Source organism: Garra rufa, chromosome 22, assembly GCF_049309525.1.
Source record: "Garra rufa chromosome 22, GarRuf1.0, whole genome shotgun sequence".
Lineage (NCBI taxonomy): Eukaryota > Metazoa > Chordata > Actinopteri > Cypriniformes > Cyprinidae > Garra > Garra rufa.
In genome coordinates, this window is record NC_133382.1 from 32,462,828 (window position 1) to 32,473,508 (window position 10,681).

General features: G+C 36.5%; 2 protein-coding genes across 5 annotated transcripts in view; both read right to left on the reverse strand.

Moving 5' to 3' along the window:
* Positions 1–211: 211 nt before the first annotated feature.
* Positions 212–2,522, reverse strand: LOC141297488 (serine/threonine-protein kinase pim-1-like). Its single transcript, XM_073827915.1, has 7 exons — positions 1,955–2,522; positions 1,551–1,645; positions 1,383–1,433; positions 911–1,289; positions 636–812; positions 446–534; positions 212–316 (listed from the first exon to the last, which is right to left on the reverse strand). Exons 1-7 carry the CDS (start codon positions 2,520–2,522, stop codon positions 212–214), a joined length of 1,464 nt encoding a protein of 487 aa, XP_073684016.1.
* A 6,848-nt stretch (positions 2,523–9,370) lies between these two features.
* cyth1b (cytohesin 1b) overlaps positions 9,371–10,681 on the reverse strand; it is a 97,057-nt gene continuing 95,746 nt past the window's right edge. For all 4 annotated transcript variants that reach the window (XM_073827987.1, XM_073827985.1, XM_073827986.1 and 1 more), the window contains exon 13: positions 9,371–10,509. In XM_073827987.1, the coding sequence (XP_073684088.1) occupies positions 10,431–10,509 (79 nt within the window). In that variant the 3' untranslated portion in view covers positions 9,371–10,430. The remainder of the gene's footprint in view (positions 10,510–10,681) is intronic.

The following is a 10,681-nucleotide window of genomic DNA, read 5'->3' on the forward strand; positions in this document are numbered from 1 at the left end:
GCGGGCGCACAGATTGTGAGTGATGCTGCGGAGCGGGCGGAAAAACACGGAGCGGATTGGCGGAATCAGCGGATCTTTATCTTAGAAACCTCAAGAATGCAGTGGCTGTGATTGGACAAACAAAAAGGGGCAACCAAAAGAAGTATGTACATGTATACAATATGTACACATCCCTCTGGAAGCAATACCGCCAGACGCTAATACTGCTTCCTCAAGCCAAGGCGCAAGACGCTACACGAGGCTTGCTCACCCCGCAAGACGCAAAAGCGAGAGAAGGGATGGAAGTGTCTCCCACTGCAGACCGCAAGACGCAAAGCTGCATAAGAGACGCCAACTGGAGTGGTCTTATAAGACGACCTGAAACAACAGAAAAAACAACAGGGTTTGACCTTTTGGTTTCTTCCTATGAGATTTTATTTTTTATATCTGATCTCAGGTTCACTACCTTAAACCAGTTGTGGGACATGATTCGCCCCAGGCCAAGTCGCCGACTTGGCTTTTCATGGAGGAGAGCCCTGAGGAGGTGACAGCATTCTGTGCAGGAAGATGGGAAGGACATTTGATAACCTTACACTTCGCATCTGCTCTATTTGACTGTTATTCTAAGCTGTAAGATGTTTCTGAATTAGTCTCACCTTTCGACAGGCCGGTTTTGGAGCAGCGCTTGTAATGCAGCCGGAACAGGTCGTAGTCACAGGGTAAACGTCCATACAACAATGCGAACATCACAACCCCTAGTGACCAGACCGTTGCTGGCCCGCCGTAGTACCTCCCCATGCGCTGGTACTCTGGAGGGGAGTACGCTGCTGTGCCTGGAGGAGAGCGGAGATTGTATAATGTGTAAGTTTGCTTTAACACAGGAATGATCTGTATCATTTAGAATAGAAGAAATGAACTATATCATACATACCATGGTATGACCTGTACGGTGACCTCACCAGAATGTCCCCGCATCCGAAGTCAATCAGCTTGACGTTGGATGTCTCCCTGTTTATCAGGAGGTTCTCCAGTTTTATGTCACGGTGGAGCACTCCGCGGAGGAAGCACGTGTTTGCAGCCTGAGCCACCTGCCACATGATCCGCCTTGTTGTTTCTTCGTTGAGGCGTCCACCGTGACGCCTGATGAACTCCACCAGATTCTCACAGGGACAGGGACATTCGAGGACCATGACGAAGTGGTCGGGGTGGTCCGTCCAGTCCAGCAGCCTGATGATTTCTGGCACGCTGGGACCTTTATTAGCCAGGATGGTGAGGGCGATTTCTTTTGGAAGGGGGTTTGGATGATCGGGCTAGAGGAATAGAGTTTTTATGATGGTGGTTTCCCAAATAGGGACTTGTGTTAATGTAGTTAATATATTGTTTAAATAGTGCAATGTACTTACAATGACAATACATTCTGTGTTCTTTGTCTTTGTGACATATTTCAAAGCCACCTGATGAACAAAACACAAAACTTAATTTAAGAAATGCAGAGAGGGCTAGGTATAGGATGAGGATAAGACAGAACAAACATTTGCTGGCTTGTTAATGCGTTATTTATATTTACTTACTTTAAGATCATCATACAAACGTCTCCCTTCGTACACCACGCCGAATCCACCTTTCCCCAGCTGATCACCCACAGAGTAGCGGCTGAAGATGTAGTCTATTAAAAAATAAAATAACATGGAATTGTGATGTCAGGCAGTATTCACAATAAAACTAACTTTCATGTAATTATACATTTGAATGACTATAAGAATGTTTGAACACATTAGTACTGTACATATAGACATAAAACAGTAATGTTTTACCATGTCACGGAATACAAATCTAATCATGGCCTTGAAGTGGATTTTGGGTTTTACATGTGCTGATGTGCATTTTGATATTGTGAGCATATTAGTTTTTATATGATCAAAGTAGAGTTGTTTAGAAACAAAACACATTCTCATAACATGGTTGTGTGATTTACCATCACTACTTCTTCCAGCCCATGCCACCTTCCTCTTCTCTTCCTCATCCTGCTGCTGCTGCACCTCTCCCTGAACTGAGCTGCTCTCTTGAGGCTGTTTTTTGGCAGCTCGAAAGAAAGAGTGAAGCTTCTGCCACCACTTTTTACTCTTTCTTTTCTCCTCAACTCTCCCTGCCTCAATCCTCTCCTTCTCCTCCTCCTTCCTTTCCTTCTCCTCACCTTCCTCCTCTCCTACTCCTGCTCCATCTCCTCTTACTCCTCCTTCCTCCTCTCCTACTCCTGCTCCATCTCCTCTTCCTCCTCCTTCCTCCTCTCCTACTCCTGCTCCATCTCCTCTTACTCCTCCTTCCTCCTCTCCTACTCCTGCTCCATCTCCTCTTACTCCTCCTCCCTCCTCTCCTCCTCCTCCTCCCTCTTCTCCTCCTCCTCCAGCACCAACAGGGGTCTCATCGCGGGGATGAGGATGTTGAACCGCCATGTTGGTGCTGGGTTTTGGGGGTGCACTACGATGTTGTTCGCACACCTCGACAATTGTAAGCGGACTGACTTTAGTACCTCGCTGTCCCATCGCTGTGCAAACTCACTGATCTCTACAAACCCACAAATAATGTCAAAATAGCATATCGTAACAAAATCTGTATTGCAAACTATATTGTATACGTACCGTTATTGTTGTCTTTACCGTTGGCATAACAACGCAAAGGCATTGCCATAGAAACCAGCGCACATTCCGTAAAAGGAAAGACCGCTTATGGACAAATCAGATATGAAACAAGATTATAGTTTGCTGTTTAAAATTCGTTTTACTTTAATATATTTTCAAATTTGCAATAACATTTAGTTTAGTTTTTATTAGTTTCATTAACAATTTTGTTAGTTTTAGTTTCGTTTTTATTTTTGTGAACACATTTCTTTTATATATTTTTATATTTTTTATATAGTTTTTTTTAAATAGTTTTTATATATTTTAGTTTCAGTTTTAGTTCGAGTTTTTTTTTTAGATCAAATCGAGATCACGATTTCTCCTCAATTCGAAACTAAGAAAAATATCAGTTGCTGCAGTCTATTTAAAATGGTTTAATTCGTTTAAATGAATTATTAAACATTTAATACATAATATATGTATTTAAAATATATTTAATACACCAATTTTATATAATAAATCTATGAAAAAGTGGTTTGAATTAATAAATGTTCATATAATCATAATCATGAATCTGCGTTTTTGAATCAGTCTCTATTCAATGACAAATACATTTTTTAACAGTTACTTGTTTCCACCTAGTGGCGACACAATGCAATTGACACAAACGTTATTTGAAGCGCCAATTACTTTCAAAAGATGAAGTGCTTTATTTTATCTCTACCATAGACATCAATGTTTATATCTAAACTAGGACCTCTAATCCCAGTATTGCTGTGATAATATTTATATAATAATTTGTCTAAATTCAGTAAATATATTTGATATAAAAGAACAATGAAGGCATATAATTTTTAGTTTGGTAACTTATCTAATGCAGTGATATTTCTGTGGTTTATATCCAAATACTTTTTGGGCTATATGACAAGACAAAAACTCTGGTCAACATGTCTTTATTTATTTATTGCAAGAAAAAAAATATTTTATGAATTTTGGCTTTATAACTCGCAATTGCGTGTTTATATCTCACAATATCTCAGAAGAAAAGTCAGAATTGTGAGTTTGCATCATGCAATTGTGAGACAGTTGCAATAACCTTTTTTAATTTTCTATTCAGTGGTGGAAACGGGCTTCCACAGAAATCGGCAGCAGCACCACTACTCATTATTATTTCTCCAAATGGTCTGTCTGTCTCCTATACCGTTTGTGGTATTGACTAATAAGTGTGTAGCAAATAACCTGCTATTGGTCTGCTAAAAGCTCACAATTGTGAGTTTATATCATGAAGTTCTGAGAAAAAAGTCAGAATTGCGAGTTTATGAGGTCAAAACTGCAAAACAGACTCACAATTGTGACTTTTTTTCTCAGAGTTTATATCCTACAATCACTTTATAACACAATAGCAAGTTATTATATTAGAATTGTGATATATAAACTCGCAATTCTGAGAACATAACAGTCTTTTTGCCCCCTCAAAATTTTCATAAGGTCAAAATAAGGTCAGAATTGTGAGATATAAAACTCGCGAATAAAAAAAGAATTGCGAGTTTTTTAGTAATTTTTACTAAACTTATTTCTCACAGTTGCGAGTTTATATCTTGCATTTTTGACTTTATAACTCACAACTGAGAGTTTATATCTCACAATTCTGACAAACTCGCAATTCAGGATTGTAAGAAAGTCAGAATTGCTAGTTTATAAAGCTTGTCTTGCAATTCTGAGAAATGCAAAGTCAGATTTGCAAAATATAAACTCACAATTGTGATTTTTTTTCCCCCTCAGAATTTAAAGTTTATATCTTGCAGTCATGACCAGGGCCGTTCACAAAAAAAGGGGCAACAAGGAGGTTTCTGAAATGTGTACTGTGGCATTTTTATGCTTTAGTACAGTCAAGACATTACATGCAGCACCCATCTGAAATAAAATCTGATAATACAATTGCAGTCTATGGAAGCCTGTTTCTACCACTGATTAAAAAAAAAAAAAAAACTTGACTGCGACTTTTTATCTCACAGTTTTTTGTTTTTTTTTTGCAATTGCAAGTTTATCTCAAAATTCTGACTTTTTTTCTCAGAATTACGTGATACTAACTTGAAATTCAGACTTTTTACTCAGAATTGTGAGAAATAAACTTGCTTATAAAATCAGAATTCTGAGATAAAGTCAGAATTGTAAGATATAAATTCGCAATTTTTAGTTATAAAGTCAGAATTGTGAGATATAACTCGTAATTGTGAGTTTATATCACGCAGTTGTAAAAAGGTTGAAATTGTGACTTTTTTCCTCAGAATTGCAAGTTTATCTCCTGCATTTATGGCTTTATAACACACAATTGCGAGTTATATCAGAATTGTGAGATATAAACTTGCGATTGTGAGTTATAAAGTCAGTATTGTGAGATATAAACTCGCAATTTTGAGTTTAAAAAGTCAGAATTGCGATATAAACTCACAATTGTTACTTTTTTCTCAGTATTGCGAGTTTGTCTCTTGCATTTATGGCTTTATAATACACAGTTGCGAGTTATATCAGAATTGTGAGATAAAAACTCACAAATTTGAGTTATAAAGTCAGAATTGTAAGTTTACATCACTAGGGTTTGCGTCTTATGGCTCTTAAATGTTGAAACTGGCAAAGCTTAAATGAGTTTAGTTTAAATCCAGATAGCAATGTGTGCAGTTCAGGTATCACCTGCACATGAGCGCTATCAGCACCCGGGAGACGACGGAATAATGACTGCTCATATTACAGCATGCGGCACTCGCACTGAACAATAATGGTTTGTACAGGGGACAAACAACCCAGAGCGTCTCTGACATGATTTGCATGATTGGCTCAAGCATCACCGGCCAAACTGGCTGGTAAGTTTTCATCAATACCCGCCAAAATGATTTTTAACCCGCATTTGGCGGGTTGGCGGGTGTTAATTTCGAACCCTGAAGATAACTGCCTGTAGAGCTCAGTGACAGACTTGCGTTAAGGCAATGATCTAGGGAAGAGTTCAGAAAAAAATCTGCTGCATTGAAGGTTCACAGAAGCATGTAGCCTCTATTATCCATAATGGAAGACGATTGGAACAACTAAGACTCTAGAAAATGTCTGCCAGCCCCCATCCAAGCTGACAGAGCTTGAGAGGTGAAAAGGTGAGGCAAAGAATGGCAGATAATTGCCAAATGCAGATGTGCAAAGCTGGTCACATCATACCCAAAAAGACTTGAGGCTGTAAAGGTGCTTCAACTATGTATTGAGTTAAGGTATGAATACTTATGCAATGTACTTATTTCAGTGTTTTATTTTTAATAAATTTGTAAAATTTACACTCCATACACCATAATAATGACAAAGCAAAAACCAGATTTGCAAATTTTACAAATTAATTTTCAGCTGTTAGACCTTTTCCGAGAGGTGTGTGCCTTTCTAAATCATACTCATTCAAATGAATTTGCCACAGTTTAACTCCACTCGAGTGTAGTAACATCTAGAAGCAATATGAATGCTCCTGAGCTCAATTTCGAGTGTCTCAGAAAAGGGTATGAATACTTATGCAACGGGATCTTTTCAGTTTTTATTTTTAATAAATTTGCACAAATGTTAAAAACCTATTTTTTGCTTTGCCATTATGGAGTAGAGAGTGTAGATTGATGTGGAAAAAAGTAATTTAAAGTAGTTTAGCATAAGGCAGCAACATAACAAAATGTGAAAAAAATTAAGGGGTATGTATGATTTAGCAAGGCACTGTGTATATATATATATATATATATATATATATATATATATATATATATATATATATATATAATTTATATTTATTTGTGTATATAATTTAGGTTATTATAGAAATATTTTATATATAAATATAAATAACATATTCATCCTTAATATATACATGCATGTATTTATATATACATAATAAATGTTCTTCCTAACTTCAGGCCTTATTTTCATGTCATATAGTACTATGACAAGCTTTAAACAATATTTTTCTTACTGGTGAAAATTAGATGGTCAAATGTGTTTTCTCTCAGGTACATCACAGTGTAAGCTTCACAGTGAACATTACTACATCACTCTCTTCAACGTAGTCTCTATCAACAACAAAATCACAGGTATTTTAAGCAGTAGGATTATTTAAAAAAGCCTATATAAAATTGCAAAACCTATCTATCACTTTTTTTACTTTTCACTTTCTGAACAAAAAATTACAAATATTGTACTCACCCCCTTGTCATTCAAGATGTTCATGTCTTTCTTTCTTCAGTCGTAAAGAAATTGATTTTTCAGGAAAATATTTCAGGATTTCTCTCCATATAATGGACTTCTATGGTGCCCCCGTGTTTGAACTTCCAAAATGCAGCTTCAAAGGGCTCTAAGCGATCACAGCCAGGAAAGAAGGGTATTATCTAGCAAAACAATCTGTTATTTTCTAAAAAAAAAATTTATATACTTTTAACCTCGTCTTGTCTAGCTCTGTGTGTACTCTGTGTAGAGATTAAAATGTATATAAATTGTAAATGTTTTTCGAAAATAACCGATCGTTTTGCTAGATAAGACCCTTCTTCCTCGGCTGGGATCATTTAGAGCTCTTTGAACCTGCATTTAAACTGAATTTTGAAAGTTCAAACTCGGGGGCAAATCCTGAAATGTTTTCCTCAAAAAAACATAATTTCTTTACGACTGAAGAAAGAAAGACATGAACATCTTGGATGGCCTGATTTGTGTTCTTCGTCCACCAATGATTTTAAAGCATTTAAATAACCAGGAGACTTTTGTCCCCAAAATGCTGTTTGTCAGATGTCATTCAGTGTGACCGGAATAAGACGTTATTCTGAAATCATCAATACATTTTTTCAATACAACTTACCAAGTAAGAAACTTAAACTTACTCCACTCTACAAATAAATCAGTCCTCTAACTGCAGAAATAAAAGTAGTAAATATGTTTTTTCACTGGAAAATTGGAAAGAGGTAAAAAAAAAAAGGTTGTTGGTAAAAAGGGCGTTTACACAGCCAAAGAAGAATTTTAACAAGTATGTTGCAGACATTTCATGACCCTAAAAAAAATCATACCATGTCAAAAACAGCTCTGTTCACAGTGAGCTATTTCAGTAGTGATGGGGAAAACAGAGCACCAAGGCTTTCCCCTCAACTGAGTAGAAAAAAGTTCATTACACGAAGCTTTTCAACATGTTGCACACTAATGACATCTTGTGGTCAACGGTGGAAAAAGTTGCTTTCGTGTCCCAGATGCCCAAGCGATTTTTGGACCGTTTCATAAAATTAACCAGTTTGTGCTACGAAAACCATGAGAAATAAAATTTTTATTTTATACACACAAGGTATAAATTAATTAATCTGTAAATAAACTTATAAAAGTATTAGCATGGTTCATGTAGACATACATGATCAAAGTAAATTAAGAATATTGTTAAGTTGGCTAATATTATTAATAATTAGAAGTGCTTGTGAAGCGGGGCTTAATACAAAATGAACATGCACAAAACTACACATGTACATATTTATCCGTATTATGATTTATACTTAAAGGGGACATTGGATGCAAAACTAACTTTTCCATGTTGTTTGAACATTACTGTGTTGGCAGTTTGTGTACGCAACCAGTCTACAATGATAAAAATCCACCCAGTGGTATTTTTTTTATCTTTAAAAGTAATATCCATTTTTTAAAAGCAGCTCATTCTCAGCTTCTTGTCGTTGTGACGAAACACAGTTGATTGACATGAGCGCCTTACCTTAGACCCGCCCTCACTGAGCTGAAACAGTCCAAATACTATTGCCATTGTGTCGACTCAGGTGCAGAGGAAGACAAATGTCTCAGATTGAGGTGTTCTGTTGTTGGATGTAATAATGAACATAGCAGTCATCATTTACTCCTGACATCTGAGCTGCTGAAGACGCAGAGGATTAACGTTACTATCGGTTTTAAAAGGAAAGCGCAGATCCCAATCTACATATGCATCTATGTTTGTGTGAATCATTCCTAATGCAGCTAAGGGGTTTTTATGCATCTTTGCAAATGGCCTTTCTTAATAATGTGCTTGTTGGCAAGTTTCGCCGATAAACACGGCTAAATGTGGCTAAAGTAACCATTGCACTTCTAGTCCCACAGCAGAGAGGGGCGGGAAAGCAGAGTTCATTTGCATTTAAAGGGCCAATGCCATATAATGAGCTGATATTTTGCAGAGCTGATTTTGACAAGGTAAAAGGGTGTTTTTTTACACTACTATTGAGAATTTTTAACCAAAGTACAGACAGACTTTTAAAGATTCATATGAACTTGTGGAAAATGGACATCTGATGACCCTGTGACAAAGAAGAAAATTACACTTGAAACCTGCGTAAGCTGTGAGATGTTTGATACAAGCTTCGAAGCTTCGGTGTCGAATGTCACATCACTACATTTCAGTGCATGCCTCTTTAAATGATAATGAGCTAGTGCTTACCCCGCCCACTTTTTTCCATTAATTCACTGCTTCCTCAGTAGCTTTGATTGTCGGGAGAAAATGAACACTCTTATGTTCACTTTTACATCAACTAAAAATCTAAAAATCTGCATTGCTTACGAGAGATTGTTGTCATTACAGCTGCGAGCGTGGAGAAAATGTTGAACTGCGCATAACTGGCTGAGGGCGGGAATATGCAAATACGGGACAGTCCATCAGCGGTCGTGGGCTTTAAAAATCAGAATGTCTTGTTTAAATTTGAGAATAAAAAAAAAGAGTGAATAGATTTTTATTATTAAAAAATTTCTATTCGTAAAGTTCAATCATTTCAGTTTTATTTTAAGCACAAGATTACATAGCAATGGTGAGACAAACTTAACAGGTCAAAACCTTTTCTTCACCCCGTTACTTTTGCACAAAGTATATTTTGACAATAAAAAATAAAACAACCTATATGTTTAAATATGTACAGCATAGATAAATTAGTATTTAAGAATTTTCTCTCAACTATCAGTGCATATAAAGCAAAAAAAAAAAAAAAAGTGGTTTTGGGGGGGCTTCCATGTGTGTTAATTTAACCAGTAACATTTAAGGTGGTAAAATACAAAACATAGTAAAAATAAACTCTCCTCAAGTCAGTAGTTTAATTTTTGACATTTGTCCATAAATATGAACCAAACTTGCTGAAATGTTTTTGGATTTCACAGTCTTTCAAAGGCCACCTATGAGATTAGTGAAGAACGTCCTGAAATGTATAAACCACTACAAAACACTGTCTAAGCTTAATAAACAGCATCAAAATAACAAAAAATCATTCCATGAATCAGAAAAGCAGTTAACTTCAGTTTTCAAGACAGTATTATATGGAGTGGGACTGAAAGACAAACTTTGGCAAAATGTGAAAAATGTCTAGCCAGCAACAACAAAACATAAATATGACAGCAGATCAGAAACAAATTGAAATAACAAAGCTAGAAAGTCTCAAACAAAAGGCCAAAACTCTCCCAGATATTTACAGTACATAGCAGTGTAAAAATAGGTGCACAACTAGCATTTTATATACGTATCAAAGCACAGAAAGGGAACGGTCATGTCTGCAGCAAGCTTACAAAAGGTCAATGAGATCCACATTCAGTCAGACCTGCTGATTTGAGATGATGATGATGATGATGATGGACGTGAAGACTCGATGTTCATTCATAAGAATTACACATACATAAATGTCACACAACTTCCCAGAAAACCCAACTGCATGACAACCTTCAAAACTCCAGGTCATTCCTGAGATAAAAATCGCTCCAATCCAGCGTTATGGCTTCCGTTTATAATTCGCAACTTTTCCAGGTCCATGTACAAACATCCTTTTTGCAGCCCTACTGTCTTTTCAGAGATGAGGCTTTCTTCTTTCTGGCGGCAAGCATCTCATAGAAAGGATCTCTGCTTATGGCAGCCCTGGAGAGAATGATAAAGGGAGAATATTATTTTTTTGCTTACTTTTTTATGCACTTTCTTACAGCATCAGGCATAAGACTTAACAAGTGGACTGAGCTGTCTAGAACTATTTTTGATATTATATTATATTGATGTGGAAAAAAAACTATATTTTTAACTGAACATGTTATAT

What these genes read in the sequence shown, in the direction of transcription:
- LOC141297488 (XM_073827915.1), bottom strand. Translation starts at nt 2,522, where the DNA reads ATGGGACAGCGAGGTACTAAAGTCAGTCCGCTTACAATTGTCGAGGTG. An exon ending in GGCTGGAAGAAGTAGTGATG is followed by an intron (nt 1,646 to 1,954) that starts GTAAATCACACA and finishes ATTTTTTAATAG; the next exon opens with ACTACATCTTCAGCCGCTAC. An exon ending in ACACAGAATGTATTGTCATT is followed by an intron (nt 1,290 to 1,382) that starts GTAAGTACATTG and finishes CTATTCCTCTAG; the next exon opens with CCCGATCATCCAAACCCCCT.